Source organism: Microcaecilia unicolor, chromosome 2 (genome assembly GCF_901765095.1).
Source record: "Microcaecilia unicolor chromosome 2, aMicUni1.1, whole genome shotgun sequence".
In the NCBI taxonomy this organism is placed as follows: domain Eukaryota; kingdom Metazoa; phylum Chordata; class Amphibia; order Gymnophiona; family Siphonopidae; genus Microcaecilia; species Microcaecilia unicolor.
Window position 1 is genome coordinate 113,861,213 of NC_044032.1, and position 19,729 is coordinate 113,880,941.

General features: G+C 44.8%; 1 protein-coding gene across 1 annotated transcript in view; it reads right to left on the minus strand.

The window, feature by feature from the left end:
• The window catches only part of THBS4 (thrombospondin 4), a 113,916-nt gene that overhangs the window by 89,852 nt on the left and 4,335 nt on the right, over positions 1 to 19,729 (minus strand). Inside the window, exon 2 of the mRNA XM_030193224.1 lies at positions 10,889 to 11,092. Within this exon, the coding sequence (XP_030049084.1) occupies positions 10,889 to 11,092 (204 nt within the window). The remainder of the gene's footprint in view (positions 1 to 10,888; positions 11,093 to 19,729) is intronic.

The window sequence follows — 19,729 nt, forward strand, 5'->3', positions numbered from 1 at the left end:
TAGCATTTGTATCCCACATTTTCCCACCGATTTCAAGGCTCAATGTGGCTTACATTTGCCGTAATGGCTGTTGCCATTTCCGGGTAACAGAGTACAAAAGTCATAGCATTAAGGTGCATACATACATGGTAAAGAAGAATACAGTGTGGCATTAAGGTGCCTATTCAAAATTAAATCCAGTGGTTGGCCAAAGTATCGACCTGTCAATCCTAGTGTGTTGCCTCCTTCCACTATTTGAGTAGCAATATTCCTAAAGAAGTCTGAAGGGTCCACAGTGGGTGAATACAGAGAACCACTGTCCTGCAGTTTTAATACTGATATTCACCTATCTTCTTTCAGTATCTGATTTTTGCAAAAGTAGGAAAAATTCAGATACAGGTATGATTAGGATAGAAACTCCAATTTTCTTGCCGAAAGCTATAGTAGAGTTCAGTTGTCTAAATTCTTGGAAAAGAGATGTGTTTCTTGTAATGAAGCTAAATCAGAATGCTGGCTCTTCACACATGAAAGAACCTTCTTCTTTTGAGATAGGTTATGTAATACTCTTACATTGAAGAAGAATAATTATATTCACTCACAATGGGCCTTAAATTAACATCAAGAGAACAAAGTGAAACCCTGTCATCTGTATATAATTTAGTGGGACCTTGCTTAGTTTCTCATTATTGGATCTGGTTTCATGGTGTAATATGTATAAAGTCAACAAGCACTGTGCCATAAAGAAAAGAGTAGCATTAAAGCTTTCAGCATGCATAAATCTAACCTTCAAAACCACATAAAAAAACTAAAAAATATACCCTTGGTTTAAGGAGACTCATAACATTGCCAGCTTTGAGGACGGCTCAGTTTCCAAAAGAAATAAAAGGGCTTTGTGTATAATTAGTTCCTAATGCAATGCAAAACAAAACCACTTCAGTGAAGCAACAAATGAAAAACAAAATTTTAGCAGTAGCCTCAATTACACACAAATAATGCTAGTTTCTTTCCAATTAAGTAAATTTAGCAGGATTATCTGTGTCATCATAGAAACAGAGAAAAATGAAGGCAGATAAAGACCATATGGCCTATTCAGTCTGCATACTTGTCCCAAACATTCTTAAATTCAGATACATTTTTTGTCTGCACCACCTCCACTGGGAGGCTGTCTATGACTTCACCACCCTTTCCATGAAGAAGTATTTCCTCAGGTTACTTCTGAGTCTTCTCTTTCACCTTCATTCTACGTTCCCTCATTCCTTTCAATTGAAAGACTTGTCTGCTGCGTTTATGCCATGTAGTTATTTAAATGTCACTATCATATCTCGGCTCTCGTTTTTCTTCCAAAGTATACATATTGAGATCTTTATGTCTGTTCCCATACACTTTGTAACAAGGACCACTGACCATTTTAGTAGCCGCCCTCTGGACTCACCCCATCCTGTTCATATCTTTTTAAAAGTGCAGTCTCCAGAATTGTACACAATATTCTAAACTGAGTTCTCACCAGAGTCTTATATGGGGGCATCATCACCACCTTTTTCCTACTGACCATTCCTCTCCCCCTATACACCCAAGCATCCTTCTACCTTTCACCGTTGCCTTTTCTACCTGTTTGGCCACCTTATGCTAATCACATACAGTCACACACAAGTCCCGCTCCTCTTTCATGTACAAAAGTTCTTCACACCGAAGTCTGGCTACACCGCTGGGCTGCACACCAGCATTTACTTAATACACCAGATTTTAGCAGGTATATGTCCTTGCACCCAAAGTTGGGCACAGGAATTCACACTAAGTGCTATTCTATAATTAGCACAAAGCAAGCTTTATAGAACTGGCATTTAGTGCGGATCTTAATGGAACCTAACTTGGTGCCATTTAGTGAATCCATCCCTAAGTGTCTGCCCTGTGCAGTAAACGTAGGGCATACCCCCCTGTATATACCTTATACTAATTCTGGTGTTACATATGCAATAAGTGCAAAAACCTGTGCAGTTTAGTAAATGGCCCCCAACGTCTCAGTGCATAAAATGGGACCTGTGCTAAAATAGCATGTTAGTGGTAAATAACATGTCTTATCGTCAGAGGAGAGAGTTTCTTTAGCTATTTTCCCAGCTATACTGTTATCATTCAAGAACATGGATTTTGCTGTTTGCCATTCTATGAAATTATGATTTCACTATGTACAATCCAGTTGAGTGTGATAGGCTGACCACTGAGGTCCAATGATAGACAATGGTATCTGGCATTCCAAAATCCAGTTTGTTGAAGTAGAAAAACTGCAAGGAGGTCATACTGAGCATGTGTTACCTTAAATAATGTTTCATCTTGGAAACAATTACATACCCTGAGCTCACTAAACCTCTATGGCAGAGTCCCATCTTTTCTTCAGCAAATTTCAGCTGGACTTTGAGGTCTTTGAAGTGGTGAGTTTAATGCTGACAGAGACTTGCATGCAGACTGGGTAATAAAAGCCATACCAGACTTTTACTTTTTAAGTATCTCCTTAACAAGAAATTGCTTCATTCAACGGACTGCATTTTTTATTCAAATCTGATATTGGAACATGAGTTTTAGTCTTAGTAATAATTTCTAGTATCTGCATATATTTAAGAATGCAGAATACAAAAGACCTTGGATATTTTGCTTTGGGAGTCTAGTCTGGCATGGTCTATTTCGGGATATAAAGTCAAAAAGGTCTGTGGGATCAGTTCCCTCTGCACTCACTTGGATTCCTAAAATAAGTACATTATGAGGCCTATTTAGATAGAATATGGACACTGGAATTGATACATCCAAGTAGGGACATGTACAATTCTGGTAGCATTTTAGAAAAAGCCACAAGCTGAAATACTCAGAAAAGGATTTCTCTGCTTCTAGAATCTCTACATTTGTTGACTATCAGATTTTGGGACTCTCTCTCCAGCATTAAAGGGCATAAAAGGATTCTGCCAGACAATCTAAAGTGGCACCTGAATGAACCTTGTCTTTGTCACAAGGAGCTGTACATACTGAGCTTTTGATTATTAAGTGCTTTTGTCTGTCTTTATCAACACAGACATTTTATGTGACACTCAGAGGGGTCCTTTTACTAAAGCCGCAGTAAGCACTAGTACACAAGTACTGTAGCTTAAAAGGATTTACCGTGAGACGCTGTCAGGCATCTGCAGTAATTTCCTAATCTGCACACGCAAACTGTACACTAAAAACTAATTTTTATTTTATTGCACGGGGGGGGGGGGGGGGGTCTGGGGGCAGATAGTGGGCATTTCTGTGCTAATCAGTGCAGCTACATTAACACACTGCAACTGATTAGCGCAGGATTAGTACATCAGCCCTTACTGCCTACAAAATAGGTATCACACGCTAATAACACGGGGTATATGTCAAGCCTTATAGACCTACCAACCAGGAATTCTACTAGACTATCATGTACGTTCCTGAATCTCCATTACCCTAGCTGCAAGGGTCTAAAATATAAATCAACATATGCATCCAGTTTCTCCTATATAAGCACACAAATATGGAATGAATTACCAAAATCCATAAAAACAAGACAAGACATAAATGATTTCTGAAAATTACTGAAAACCAACCTATTCAATAAGGCATCCTAACTACCAGTAACAAAATTTACACCAGAATTACACAAATCGTAACTCTTTATTCCTGATTGTTTATTTATTTATTTATTTATTGCATTTATATCCCACATTTTCCCACCTATTTGCAGGCTCAATGTGGCTTACAGAGTTTTGTTATGACGTGAAGGGGAATAATCGAACGGCGCCGGCGAAATACATGGCCAGCAATGTATTTTGGCGGCGCCGCAAACAGCTGGCCAGACCCGTATTTTCGAAAAAGATGGCCGGCCATCTTTTGTTTCGATAATACGGTTCCGGCCAGCCAAATGCCTTGGATTTGGCCAGGGTTTGAGAGGGCCGGCGTAGTTTTTTAGCGATAGTGGAAAGTTATGTTGGCCATCTCAAACCCCAGCCAAATTCAAGACATTTGGCCATGGGAGGAGCCAGCATTTTTAGTGCACTGGCCCCCCTGACATGCCAGGACACCAACCGGGCTCCCTAGGGGTCACTGCGGTGGACTTCAGAAAAGCTCCCACGTGCATAGCTCCCTTACTTTGGGAGCTGAGCCCCCCATCCCCCCCAAAACCCACTACCCACAAATGTACTGCACCCACTAAAACTGCTCCAGGGACCTGCATACAGGCTCTAGGACTTATTGCTGCTGTATAACTTTGGCACACCAGTTGACACCTGAAGACTAATCTCTTTGAAAAAGTCCTTTATTTGAATAAGCACGTTTACTCATAGTTAACTGCAGATCAGAGGTTGTGTCCCACTGGCAAAGAGTCCCCTGGTTCTAAGATGAGCAGTAGGTCAGAGCTGGCACAATGGTGTACAATGCCCTCTTTCAGCACCATTCAAGGTAAGAACTACATTCTCTAACGTGGGTAACACAGGAAAGGGAACTAAAACTGGCTTACAAAAATGGGCAATACCGCATGGACTACAACAGGAAACAAAACAGGGCACACTCTGACCCAGTTAGCAGGGGGAAAGCACCAGGGGAGTAGAGCCTACCAACTACCAATACCTACACCCACCACAATGCATTGCTGATGTGACTCTGCAATGCAAATAACAGAAAAGGTGTTACACTCACCCCAGAGCCACATCACAAGCAGGAAAAGGCTGTTGGAGGACAGAACACATTCTGCTGTAATGGAGGTGGGTACGGCATTTGAGGCTGGCATACAGGCTGGAAAAAAAGTGTTTAAAGTGGGTTTTATTTGGTGGGAGGGGGTTAGTGACCACTGGGGAGTACGGGGAGGTCATCTCCGCTTCCTTCTGGTGGTCATCTGGTGAGTTGGGGCACCTTTTTGAGGCTTGGTTGTGAAAATAAAAGGACCAAGTAAACCCGGCGAAATACTGCTTAACGCCGTTTTTTTCCCATTATCAGCGAAAGCCGGCTATCTGGTAGCCATGTCCATACCCGCCCATGTCCCGCCTTCACTTCGCCACCGACACGCCCCTTTGAACTTTTGCCGGCGAGGCAACGGGAAAGTGGCGATGCTGTTAAAAAAAGCAGCTTTCGATTATACCAATTTCGCCGCTTTTCCGAGATCGCCAGCCATCTCCCGATTTGTGTCGGGAAATGGCCGGCGATCACTTTTGATTGTGAGCTGGATAGTCATTCCAGTCATTCAAGCTAATCTATCACTATAGAAGTTTAATATTTCTGATTGTTGAAGTTAATCTATCATGATTGAAGTTTAATCCAATACCTTTTATTACTTATTATGAAAATGAACTTTCTTTATCTGACTACCTAATCCACTCTGTTACCTCCATCTTACTATGTATTTCTCTTTTCCGGAATTGGTGATCACCATTACAGAACAATGTAAGCCACAATGAGCCTGCAAATAGGTGGGAAAACATGGGATACAAATGCTATAAATAAATAAAATCTTTTCATGGCCACACACTAATGACAACATTAGCACATAGCCATTAACAGGAGAAATAGAAAATCGGCCATCGTACTGATGTGGTAAAAATGTCCTTAGTATTGTCACGGTTGTGCCCCTGTTTCATGCTCTCATTCATCTCGCCACCTGGTAGTCAGTCCTGGTGGCTGCGAGGAACTGTCTGTTTGCTGTTTCCCATGTTCCAGAAGTCATGCTGGTCCGGATCTTCCAGCTTTCCAGACTGGCTTGGGATTTTTGGAACTTAGCAGCACCCATATTTGGTGAACTCCCTTGTATATGGCCTTTATTAAGCATCTGGGAACTTTCAGACTTTGCCTTGGCAACAGAGGTCTTCCGTCCTGTTCTTGTTGGTCTGTTGCGATTCCTGCCCTGAATGCTTGCTTTGCCTGTTTTTGACCCGGCTTGTGTTACTGGATTATTCTACTGTCTGCTGCCTGCCCAAGACTCTGCGCGTTTTCTGGTTTGTTCTACTGCTTGCTGCCTGCCCAAGTCCCTGCTTGATCCCTGTTTTACTTTTGATTGCTGCCAGCCTACAGACTCTGTGTGGTTCCTGGTTTCCCTGCTGCTTTGCTGCCTGTCGGTAAGACTGTGCTTGATTCATGGACTATTCTCCTGCTGCTGCTTAGTGCTTATGTTCCAGTCCAGCTGCTCCAGTCCGGCCTGCGCCTGTCTGTCTGTGGTCTGCCTTGCCTCCTGTTTGGGTGATTTGCCTGCCAGGGCTCACTAACCCAGAGGTTCTATGTGAAACCTGACAAGCATGCAGGTAAAAGCTGCAAAAGGGCATGCTAAAGTCACTTTATACTGCAACTTAGTAAAAGGACCCCAGAATGTTGTATAACAAGTGAGAAATAAATAAAATAAATATTTGTAAAAGTGCATATTTAAACTGATTTCCATAATTTTCGCCTGCAGAAAATGTCTGCTGGTCCATGACAAGTCATCTGTGACTCAGAAACCCTGGAAAGTTAACACAATTCTAAAAACACTTCAGCTGTTTTCCTGCAATTGATGTTTCCAGATATATTTTGTTATGTACATAAATGACCCAACGGTTGAAATGAATTTGTTCTACACAGGAAGAATTTCAGAAACAAGACGAAGTATTGTGACAGCTGAGATGGTCAAATGTCAATTTGCTCTTACTGTACAGCTTTAACCATTCATTTCTCAACACAAATGTTCAGGTAGAATACACAGATATATGTAACCCCCTTTATAATGGGGATTACAAAAGTATGGGACATAGAACTCTCCAGAGGTACTGGAGGGAGGGTTGGAATTGTGAGAGGAGTGGGGATCCAGCATAAAGAGGGTGGGTCTTGGAGAACCTGAAGTGGAAAAGTGTTTCTGAGTGATGATTGATAGTTGAGGAGGAGTTAGAGTTCATAAAAAAGAGGTTATAGGACAGGGTTTTTGATTGCCTGTACCCTAGCTGGGACACTTGGAGGAAAGAAAGGTCCTGGAGTGGCAGAATAAACTGGGGCTGAATTAAGGAATAATTGCTGCCCCTAACAGAGGCAACTGAGAAGAAGCGAGGAGCTCCGGGTGGGTAAGGGGAACCTAGCTTGAGAGTAGGAACCAGAGCAGGGGAAGCCTGTTCAAGGCCAGGGTGCAGCTTGAGAAGTGCATCGCTGGAAGGAGGACAGCCAAAAGGGTCTGTGCCTGAAGGAGAATTGGATTGTGATCAGGAGTATCAAGAGCAGCCTTGGATTACTGTTAGCCTAAAGGGATGGGTAAAGGACAGGGGGGGGGGGGGCTGTATATAAATGTAAATACTTTGGAGTTGTGAAGTGAAACAAGTTGGAAAGTGGATGAAGTAGTAATACACAGTCTTGAATGGCAGGAGAACTGCTGAGACCGAATGCTGACTGTACAGATGGAGTTATAAAAATGATTTACCTGCAGGCTGCAGAAGGTTCAGTAACGTTGAATTTTGCATAAAATAAAATCCTTTCTTTGGAGTGGGAATGAGGACACTTGCTCCCTGAACTGAAAGAGTACCTTTGAGAAGCCCAACTGCATTCCCCTTTGCTTCTGGATCTCTATTCCGGCCCTTGACCCACACCCAAGCTCAAATGGTGATAGAAGTGATTGAGTAAGTGGGAAGTGCTGAAAATCATTAGTTTGTGACCCAGGACTGTGGGGTAATGTTGATAAGCGCCTCCCGGGGACTAAACTAGTGGCGGCGAGGCCCAGGTTATGTATATAAATCAGTTATGATAAAACTGTTAAGAAACCTTAAAATGCTCTATAATTGAATCAATAGAGAAGTATTTGAAACACTGCACCAGCTCTGTCAGTTTTTATTTATCTCAGACAGCTTTGCTAGAAAATTACCATGAGCTTAAAAATACTCTTGATCCAGCTCACAGCACTTAATAATACTGACAGCTATTAATCAACTTTAAACAGCCTGTCAGCAGACAAAAAAACCTTTAAAGATTTCACCCATACCATACACATAAACTATAAACCAATTATTTTCTGCACAGCTCAGACACAAAATTACCCAAACTCACATCTTAATAATTCTATCAGTCACGCTTTCAAAATTCCTCACAAAGTTTTAATTAACAAAAACCACATGATGCACATCCATCCTCTTCAAAGAAGCCCACCCAACTGACGGAATATTTAATGCAGAAGGAACCACGAGGCAGCTTGAGCTGTCATCAGCTGCCAGCTGCAGCATGTGTCCCTTCCGCCTGCCCGACACTTAGCTCTAAGGAGTAAACAAAATGTTTTTAAAAAATTAAATAAACCCCCTTTTTCTTCACTTTATTTATACCTTGCCGGGGCTACAAACTTTCCCCTCATGTCCCAACACACTTACCGCTGCATTGCTCTGCTATCATGAACCAGCATCTCTGTGAATGTGCCCAGCACTATCCCTGCTCTCCTGAATGTCCATGCGTGCTCAATACTAATATGGTGTCTCAACACCAGTGCAAAAGTTCTTAGGGGAACATTCCCAGGCTTCCCCCAACATTCACAATTTAAGATCCTTTGCTTGGCTTTTATAGTCTTTTATAGTCTATCACTTGTGAATTCTTTCCTGTCTATCAGATTTGATCATGCCATATACTCAGACACGGTCTTTGCGCTCATTGGCTGGTCATTGTTTTACTCTTCCTCCATTAAAGAAAGCTCACTACGAAAGTACTTGAGCTTTAGCATTTTTCTATCTGGCTGCAAGGCTGTGGAAAGATTAACAAAATATTAAATCAGGACCCTCTTTTTTAAACTTTAAATCTTGTTTAAAAATGTATTTTTATGAATTGGCTTATGGGTTAGTAAAGACATAAATTCCCTTCTGAACTGGTAAGGCTGGATGAATGGAAGGTGCACTGCTTGTCAGGTTTCTTTTTCCCTATAGCTTGTTTAATCCTTATCTACCCTTCCTGAGTGAGTGTGCCCTAAGTAATGGTGTTCTTTTCTTAAACTGACTAATGCTTTTTATGTAATTGTAACCTGCCTCAATCAGTTTCTGATAGGTATTATATTGAATAAACATAAACATAACATATAAATAATTGTTATATAAAAACATCAACCCATAACAAATAATAATATACAAACTAACAAAATATAAAAATGAGTTAAGAAAATGAAATTGAAAACCTAAATGATAAATAGTCTTGAATATGCCACATCTCTCTAGAACCTGACTTCCACAGAAAAAGGATGCATAAGAAAAAATTTGAGTGCCAGTCTGAATTAACTGCACCTCAGCTGGAGAGGGCAAAACAGAAGAAAGTCCTGGAAGAACTTAATTGTCTATTATGTACATACGAAGTCAATCTGGTGCCCTTTTACAAAGCTATGGGAAAATCTGGGCTTAGCACATCCTAACACAGTACTTTCCTGCATGCTATGCCCACTTTTACCATGGCAGTAAAATAGGGATTTTTTCCATTTTTTTTAATTTACTTGTTGTGCACTAATGCTATCATTAGGCACAGCAACTGCAAATAATTAATGCAGGAGCACTTATCATCTTCTATTTAGGAGGTGCTAAATGCTCCCTCATTAGCTATTTATCCCCGGAGTCTATATATTGCGCCTAGTGTTCCACGCCGAAATCCAAGTATATTCTATAACAACGCATGTAACTTAATTGGCTTAACAAGCTAATCAGCACTGATAACAAGTCTTAACATGCAATGAGTACTAATTGGCAATAATTAGTATTTATGTATACAACTCGCTAAGCATATTCTGTAATGCACTGCACCTAAATTCTAATATGCGCAGTCAAAAAGGGGCATGGTTATAGGTGGGGAAATGGGCGTTTCATGAGCGTTCCAAAATTTGCATGTGTTGTTCTAGAAAATGCCCCTGTGTGCCTAAATCTATGCGCTGGCACTTACGGCACGTTTTCGTTGGTGTAAATAGATGCACGTGGTTTTGTGATATGAACAAAGCATATTTTATATACTGCGCCTAAATATAGGCACCGTTTACAGAATACACTTAGGCAGAAATGTATTCCAAGTGGATTTTTTAGGCGTCATATAGAGAATCTAGCCCTTAATGCAAGGGCAATGTGAACGCGACAGCTGGTTAGCACTTCCACACCCACTCATTGTCCATTACATGCTTTCTCAAAAACTATACTCCAAAGAAAGCCACAGCATGATGGCTGAAATGCTGGCTCCATGTACTCAGATGCAGCAAGACATGGACAACTGCAACAATCATGACGTCAACCACGGAAGCCTAAGAGAACATTTAAAAAATAGTTTATACGTGATTACCACAAGCAAACAGAGAAATTACAACAAGACGCTTTAGCGTGTCCTCCAGTATGCCTTTTCGGCATGCTAAGCCCCGCATTAGGACTTAGCGCTCCTTAGTTAAAGGGCCCCTTCATTTTTATGTAAAGCAGCAATTGATCTTTTGATGTACAAAAGGTCAAAAATAGTCATTTACAGTTAATTTTTTTTGTCTAAGGAGTAACCAATGTTACTGTTAAGACTGAAGAAATGTGGTCTGAGAATTTCAAGAATCCAAGCAGCCATATTTTGAATCAACTTTATATAGCTGGCTTCTCTATATAAAATTATAAGTTCTGCAATGAGTTGAATATTATGCTCTCTATGTTTATCCTGTGCTTTATTTTTTAAATTTCATTACTCTTTTTGTGTTTCCACACAACCTCCACAAAGCCAGTAACAATACAGCAGAATTACAGTTATAACAGGTGCAATGCAGATCAGGAATGGGAGACAGCACTGAAGCTATCAAAGTCACAATATTGATCACTCGTGCAATAAGACAGTCATGTCACTCCCACCAATTCATTCAAAAATCTGGCTACAGTCCCCTACCCATACAGCACTCAGAGCAGTGGCTAGCAAGAACCATTACAAGAATCCCTTCTTCCTAGTTCCTTACCTTTATTCATTCGCCCCATCACTGAAAATTCAAACAACTTGCTGCTATTAGAAGGAGAGTAGAGACCGAAGATGGTGGCTGTAGCCTTTTGTTGCAGTTTGAGGGTAGACAGTACGTACACTTCATTCTCTGTAGGTTTGGCGAGTGCTTGTTGCAGCACATTTGTTGCTTGCCTCTGGACTGGATATGAAAGAAGATCAACAACTGTAAGGAGAGAAAAAAAACAGTAGTGAGGGAGTGAATGAAATGCAAACAAAATTATTAAGCAAGTGCAGAGATTCAGAAATCTGCCAAGGTATTTGGGTTAGTTAGGTGAACATCACAAATTCCCAAGTCTGTGTGGGTTCTGGGTCCTGTGATCTAAGCTTTAGGGAGGTGCTCTCATTCTCAGGGTGGATAGGAATCATAAAAAAAAGACTGAGTACTTGAAGTGCCATTGGCTAAAGGGAGCAATGGGAGTGAGCCAAGCAGGCTGTGCTCTCGGGTGTGGAACAGGAGAAGAGCAGGCTCTTCCTTTTCCATTTGGAGAATGTTGCTTTGATCATAGAAGTCAACTTTTGAAATGATTGGGGATGTTAAACTCCACACAAATTATGCTCAATTCCCCCATCCCCACCCTCACCCAATGCCCTTGACAAAAAAGAAAAAACAAAGTAGTGGCCAACCGAGTTTTAGTTTCTGTGTCAAAACTGACCCCAAATCCTTTTTCTGTTCAGTTTCAGCAAAAAAGACTATGGCCATGGTTTTGGTTTTGGCTAAAACTGACTCTGTATTTTCGGTGGAAGCCAAAAACTTGTGCTCTCTCTTGATTGTCTCTCTCCTTCCCCCTCCCCTCTAAATAGAAGTTGCCTATCCCATTGCCTACCTGTATGTGCCCCCTGTGGGCCTACATTGCAATCCCTTGTGGTCTAGGTGTGTAATCAGGGCAGGAGTGATCCCCAATCACTCCTACCCTTGCTGGCTCTGCTCTCAAAATAGTTGCCATGACCTCTAGTGGCAATTTCGCTAGACTGCCTCAAAAGGTCACAGTAGCATTCTTTTGTGTGTGTGTGTGTGTGTGTGTGTGTGTGTGTAATGCAATGGCAAGTAATGCAGTTATAATCTTGCATAGTAGTTTATGTTACATGGAGGGGCATTTTTGATATGATGTCTAAGTTACTCCACATCCAAATAGCAAATGTAACCATTTTTGATTTTCAAAAAAGCAAAATATCTTTTTTTTTTTTTCAAAAATACTATTTGTAACAAGGTTTTGTGCTCTGTGTGTTTATCTTTTCAGGCCATTTTGGGGGGAAAAAACACACACACAAATGAAAAGCATAGAAAATCAAGCCATGTAGGAGGGGCCAGCATTTTTAGCAGACTGGTCCCCCCAGACATCCCAGAAGAGCAATGGGGCACCCTAGGGGGAACTGCTATGGACTTCATATAAATGCTCCCAAGTACACATCTCATCATTGCTCCCTTATCTTGTCTGCTGAGCTCTCCAAAACCCACCCAAAACCCACTACCTCCAACTGTACACCACCACAATAGCCCTTATGGGTGAAGGGGGCACCTATATGTGGGTATAGTGGGTTTCTGGTCAGTTTTGGGGGCTCACAGTTTCCACCACAAGTGTAACAGGTAGGAGGAGGTATAGGCTTGGGTCCACCTGTCTACAGTGCACTGCAGCCACCACTACACTAATCCAGAGACCTGCATGCTGCTCTAATGGACCTGGCTATAACATCTAAGGCTGTCATAGAGGATGGTACTATTTTTATTCACATTGTTTTTGGAGGGGAGTGGGAGGGGGTCAGTGACCAGTGGGGAAGTGGGGTCATCCCTGAATCCTTCCAGTGGTCATCTGGTCATTTAGGGCACCTTTTTGTGTTTTATTTGTTAGAAAAACAGATCTAGACCAAAACATTGAAGTTTTCGCCCTAGACGTTTTGGTTTTGTTCCATTATGGCTGTGAAACGTCCTAAGCCCATCCTAATCCCGCCTTCAAAACGCTCCCAACACGGCCCCTTGTGATTTGGACAAACTGCAAACGAAATGCATAGATAGATGTTTCCAAAACAGGTTTCAAAAATACCAATTTGGATGTTTTCAGAATAATTTTTTTTGTGTGTGTATATACAGAAATGCTTTGCTAATACTGGCACTCAGAAATTGTTGGTTTTTAAAACTTGTAGCTCACACGAAAAAAAAAAATTTGCACACACCAGGCCACTGCTTAGAGAAAACATTGGTTGAGAGATAACAGTGCTGTGCAGAGTTTAGAGGTAGAACAAGGAGGATGCTTGGTAGAAGACTAATTCTGAGAGCCTAATTTTTAAAAGTGCCTAGGCCCCTATGGGGCTCATTTTCAAAGCACTTAGACTTACAAAGTGCCATGGAGGGGCATTTTAGACCGGGGATGCCCATCTCCAAGGACGGCACCGCGAAGGGGCAGGGCCGACCGTATTTTCGAACGACATGGGCTTCCATCTTTTGTTTCGATAATACGGTTGGGGGCGCCCAAATCTCAACATTTAGGTCAACATTAAAGATGGTCGACCTAAATGCTGAGATCGTTGGATTTAGAGATGGGCGCCCTTGTTTTTCGCTGATAATGGAAACCGATGACGCCCATCTCAAAAACAAACAAATCCAAGGCATTTGGTCATGGGAGGGGCCAGGATTTGTAGTGCACTGGTCCCCCTCACATGCCAGGGCACCAACTGGGCACCCTAGGGGGCACTACAGTGGACTTCGCAAATTGGTCTCAGGTGCATAGCTCCCTTACCTTGGGTGCTGAGCCCCACAAAACCCACTCCCCACAACTATACACCACTACCATAGCCCTAAGGGGTGAAGGGGGCACCTACATGTGGGTACAGTGGGTTTCGGGTGGGTTTTGAAGGGCTCCCATTTTCCACCACAAGTGTAACAGGTAGGGGGGATAGGCCTGGGTCCGCCTGCCTGAAGTGCACTGCACCCACTAAAACTGCTCCAGGGACCTGTATACTGCTGCGATGGACCTGAGTATGACATTTGAGGCTGGCATAGAGGCTGGCAAAAAAGTTTTTAAAGTTGTTTTTTTGAGGGTGGGAGGGGGTTAGTGACCACTGGGGGAGTCAGGGGAGGTGATCCCCGATTCCCTCCGGTGGTCATCTGGTCAGTTCGGGCACTTTTTTTGGGACTTAGACCTGAAAAAATAGGGACCAAATAAAGTGGACCAAATTCTTGCCAGGGACGCCCTTTTTTTTTTTCCATTATCAGCCGAGGGCGCCCATATCTTAAGCACGCCCCAGCATGTCCCTTCCCGCCTTTGCTACCCTTCCAACACGCCCTCGGGAACTTAGGCTGTCCCGGTGACGGAAAGCAGTTGGAGCCGGCCAAAATCGGCTTTCCATTATACCGATTTTGCCGGCTTCAGGAGATGGCCGGCCATCTCCCGATTTGTGTAGGAAGATGGCCAGCGATCTCTTTCGAAAATAAGCTGGCTAGTAATCTATGGAACTTTGTAAGTCTAAGTGCTTTGAAAATACACCTCCACGTTGCCTTTATAAAGTAGTGTTGATGTTCAACTGCACTTACAAAACATTCCCAGGTAAAGCCTTTATAAAATAGGCATAAATAGGGGCTTTTTTGGACATTTCAATTTTCTCCTTTTATCTATTTGGTATTTAAATAAAAAGCTGCAAAAGATCAAACAATTTCTGGGATACCAAATATAAGAACCATATATGTGACCCGCTGAGGCAAAAGGTAGCAAAAGTGAGGTATGTGACTTATTTATTACTAGTAAAAAAGGCCCGTTTCTGTTAGAAATGAAACGGGCGCTAGCAAGGTTTTCCTTGGAGTGTATGTTTCAGAAAGAGCGTGTGTGAGAGATGGAGCGTGTGTGTCAGAGAGAGAATATGAGAGAGAGAGAGAGACAGAGTGTATGTGTTTGTGCGAGAGAGAGAGTGTGTGAGAGACAGTGTTTGTGTTTCTGTGTGACACTGTGTGAGAGAGAGGGACAAAGACAGTGAGTATGTGAGTGAGAGTGTATGTGGCAGACAGAGAATGAGTGACTGCGTGTGTGGTGTGAGGAACCCCCTCACCCCCTCCCTCTCCCCTGCCCCCTTGCAGCCAGGCATGTGCAGCGACCCTCCTCTCCCCATGTTCCCCCTGCAGCCACCCATGTCCAGCATCCCCCTGCAGCCACCCATGCCCATCAACCCTCCTCTCCCCCTGCTACGTCCTTCCTGTCTCCCCTGCTCCCCCTGCAGCCACCCATGTGGTCTCAGGCCCCCCCCCCTCAGCATCCCTCCTGTCCCCCTGCAGGCACGCATGTGCAGCATCCCTCCTCTCTCCCCTGTCCCCCCTGCAGCCAGCCATGTCCAGCGACCCTTCTGTCCCCCTGCCTGCCCCCCCTGCAGCTACCCATGTCCAGCGACCCTCCTCTCCTGTGCAGCCACCCATGTCTGAGGACATTCCTCTCCTTTTTCCCTGTTCCTCCCCTATGGCCAGCCATGTCCATCGACCCACCTGTCCCCCCCTGATGACCACCAACCCTTCTGTCCCCCTGCCCGCCCTGCAGTGTCCGTCCTGTATCCCCTGTCCCCCTTGCAGGCACCCATGTGGTGTGTGGAGCCCCATCCCTATCTCCCTGTTCCCTGCCCCCCCTGCAGCCACCCATGTGCAGCGACCCTCCCCTCCCCTCCCCCTGCTTCCTTCCAGCCACCCATGTCCAGCGAGACCCCCCCTTCCCCCCAGCCGGCGCAGCACCCAAAGAAAGCCCCTTGTCCCCCTCTTCGCGCATCCCCCGACCCCCCCCCCCCACCGTGGCACATCACCAAGCCCCTCCCCCCTCATCAACTCCCTCGCCACCCGCAACCGCTAATACAAACTGTGTCCGGCGGCTGCTGCTTCTGCTATTCAGCAGCAGCAGCCCGTACATAAAGAAAACAAAACAAAAAAAATCCTCCTAAAACGCACCTCCGTTGAGAAGCATCTCACTTTGGCTGAAGTCTCAGCATGCGCTCCTCCTCTCCCCTCTGACGTCTCAGCGTTTCTCCGGGGTCTTCCGGCAGGGGCACTGACGTTGAGGGGAGAGGAGGAGCGGCTGCAGAGACGTCAGCCAATGTGAGATGGTTCTCCACGGAGGTGCGCCAGGGGCGTATCTGAACTGCTGCGATAGGGGGGGCCAGGGCCAGAGTGAGGGGGCACATTATAGCCCCCCCCCGCCGCCGCCGCCATTGCCGATCCCCCTCCCCCCAGCCGCTGCACATTATAGCCCCCCCGCCGCCGCCGCTGCCGCCATTGCCGATCCCCCTCCCCCCAAGCCGCTGCCATTGCCAATCTCCCCCCCGCCGTTGCTGTCGCCTACCTTCGCTGGCGGGGGACCCCAACCCCCGCCAGCCGAGGTCCGTGTCCTCCTGCCGCTGCCGGTAAAAGAATTCCGTCAGCTGGCGGGGGACCCCCAACCCCCGCCAGCCAAGCCGAGGTCCTTTCATTTCTTCCACTAAAGCTGGCGCCGAAAGTTTCTTCTGAGTCTGACGTCGCTGCACGTTGTACGTGCAGGACGTCAGACTCAGAAGAAACTTTCGGCGCCAGCTTTAGTGGAAGAAATGAAAGGACCTCGGCTTGGCTGGCGGGGGTTGGGGGTCCCCCGCCAGCTGACGGAATTCTTTTAAAGGCAGCCGGCAGGAGGATGCGGACCTCGGCTGGCGGGGGTTGGGGTCCCCCGCCAGCGAAGGTAGGCGACAGCAACGGAGGGGGAGGGTTGGCAGCGGTAGGGGGGTCCAGGGCGAAATCTACGGGGACCCAGGCCCCTGAGGCCCCACGCAGATACGCCCCTGAGGTGCGCTTTAGGAGGTTGTTTTTTGTTTTTTTTGTTTGATTTCTTTATGTACGGGCTGCTGCTGCTGCTGCTGAATAGAAGCAGCAGCAGCTGCCGGACAGAGTTTGTATTAGCGGTCGCGGGTGGTGAGGCGGTCGATGTGGGGGGAGGGGCTTGGTGATGCGGCGAGGAGGGAAGGGGGTAGGGGCTTTCTGATGCCCCGTTGCACGGGTTGTTGTGGCGATGCGGCGGGGGGGCACTTAGAGGTGCACCGTCGAGGCTGTTTGTGTGTGTGTTTGTTTGTGTGTGTGTTCGTGTGTGTGTGTTTGTGTGTTCGTGTGTGTGTGTGTGTGTATGTTTGTGTTTCTGTGTTTGTGTTTCTGTGTGTGTGTGTATGTTTGTGTGTGTTTGTGTGTTTGTGTTTCTCTGTGTTTGTGTTTCTGTGTTTCTGTGTGTGTGTGTGCGTGTGTGTGTGTTTGTGCGTTTGTGTGTATATTTGTGTGTGTTTGTATTTCTGTGTGTGTGTTTCTGTGTGTGTGCGTTTGTGTTTCTGTGTGTGTGTGTTTGTGTGTGTGCATTTGTGTGTGTGTTTGTGTGTGTGTTTGTGTGTGTGTTCGTGTGTGTGTTCGTGTGTGTGTGTTCGTGTGTGTGTGTTCGTGTTTCTGTGTGTGTTTGTGTTTCTGTGTGTGTGTGTTTGTGTGTGTTTTTATGTGTGTGTGTTTGTGTGTGTGCGTTTGCATTTGTGTGTGTGTGTGCGTGTGTTTGTGTGTGTGTGTGCGTGTGTTTATGTGTGTGTGTGTGTGTTTATGTGTGTGTGTGGTTTTTTTTTGTTGGTGTGTTTGTGTGTGTATTTATGTGTGTGTTTATGTGTGTGTGTGTTTGCGTTTGTGTGTGTATGTGTGTGTATGTGTGTGTTTGCGTTTGTGTGTGTGTTTGTGTTTGTGTGTTTTTGTGTGTTTGTGTGTGTGTGTGTGGGGGGGGGGGGGGGGTTGCGGGTGGCTTTTGTGGTCGTGTGGTTGGGGAGTTTGCCAGCAGTCTGTAGCGATTCCTAGGCAGGGGGAGGAGTACGGAAACACTCCCCCTGCCTGGGTCGTTGTTTGTTGGAGGGGGTTGCCAGTTGGTAGGGGTGCCTTTATGGATCCCTTTACTCTCTGTGTTCTGCCCTCGAGGGCGGGGCAGAGAGACATGGTGAGTTGGATGGCTTCACCACCATGAACTTACGAACTGTTTAGGGATTTTGCAGATGGCTTCAGCAGGTTGTCTTCAGAATGTTGAGGTAGCGTTTTATGTACAGACTAGTAAAAAAGGCCCGTTTCTGACACAAATGAAACGGGCGCTAGCAAGGTTTTCCTCGGAGTATGTATGTTTGAGAGAGAGTGTATGTGAGAGTGACTGTGTGTGAGAGAGTGAATGTGCGAGTGTGTGTGTGAGAGAGAGTGTGTGTGTGTGAGAATGAGAGTGTGCAAGTGCGTATGTGAGGCACAGTGTGAGAGAGTGTGTTTCACACAGATACAGTGTGTGCGAGAGAGAGAGAATGTGTGTGAGACACAGACTCTCTGTGAGACTGAGTGTATGAGACCAAGAGAGTGTGTGAGTGACTGTGTGACACATAGAGAGTGAATGTGATACAGTGTGAGACAGAGTGTGTGAGAGACAGTGTGTGAGAGTGAGAGAGAGAAAGACATTGACTGTGAGAGAGAGAGAGTGTTTGTGTGACAGAGGTACCTCCCCCCCTCTCTGGTGTCAGGCCCCCCTCTCTCCCTCCCTGTCTCTGGTGTCAGGCCCCTCCTCTCTCTCTCTCTGGTGTCTGAGCGTTACTGTGCAGGACGCTGAGCTCTGGCTGTGCTTCGAGGAACTGACCAATCCTATTTAATAGAATGCACCTCCAAGATTCTGAAGCCGAGAAACCTCGTGTGGTTGGTCACTTCTGCTTGTGACGAACCCGGAAGTATGTGATGTCAATTCAGGAGATGGATACAGAGAGCAGGAATGCCTCAGCCATGCAGTGAGCTTCAGAATGTTGGAGGTGTGTTTTATTATATAGGATGGGGCGTGGCTGAGGGTGGGTCTATGAGTGAGGGTGACTGGTCCTAGCCTATGAAGACTACAGGATTTTTGTGCTTCTCTGCCTTGGAGTGAGCTTCTCTGCCTTGGAGTGAGCTTCAGAACGTTCAAGGTGGGATTTATTAATATAGATATCACAAGAGAGAGGGATATCAACTGCATAATCCTGCAAAATTTCAGCCTCAGGTATGGACTAATTAAGTCTTTAAAAAATTGAGAAATATTTATCAATAATAAAAGTAATTAATCCCAGAAATCACACACCCCACTTTAGGTACCTGCAGTTTTTAGGCTGCAGAATATGAAAAACACCAAAGTTGTGGAAAAAATTGCATAGTCCCATTCTGACCCTATAGTATGCAAAACTTTCAAAAAATAAAAGTTGCCCCTTATAGTAGAGAATGACACAGGGATAAAATTTGTTCCTGTCCCCGTGGGTTCTTTCTCTGACCCCACCCCATCCCTGCAGGCCTCATCTCCATCCCCGCCCTGTCCCTGTAGGCCCCATCTCCGTCCTCACCCCATCCCCATGGGCTCTGTTCTCATCTGCAGAAACCTTGAACACTTATGATTTTATATTTAAATCTTTGTATTAAAATATAAAAAGGAACAATGTGCTATGCAGCTGTTGAGTATAAATTACAAATAGAAAGCAATAATAACATTGAGCAACTATAATAAACCCTCCTATCACCACACCCTCTACCCTTCCAACCCCAACAATAGTTGATTTCTACTACCCCAAGGAATCCTAATCCACCCTATTAAAATGTCCAGGGGTACAAAATACAACCCAATCTGTATGCCCTAGAGGGGATAAATATGCCCTAGGAAGCACTGTTTTGATTTTATAATCTGTGGATAAATAAGAAGTCATCAACAATCTCAGGATTCAGTCTAACTCTCCAGTCTTCCACAGTCCTTCCTGCAATAGAAGATGTCTTCTTAGAAGATGTGCTGGTAGCAGAATGTACAGGATC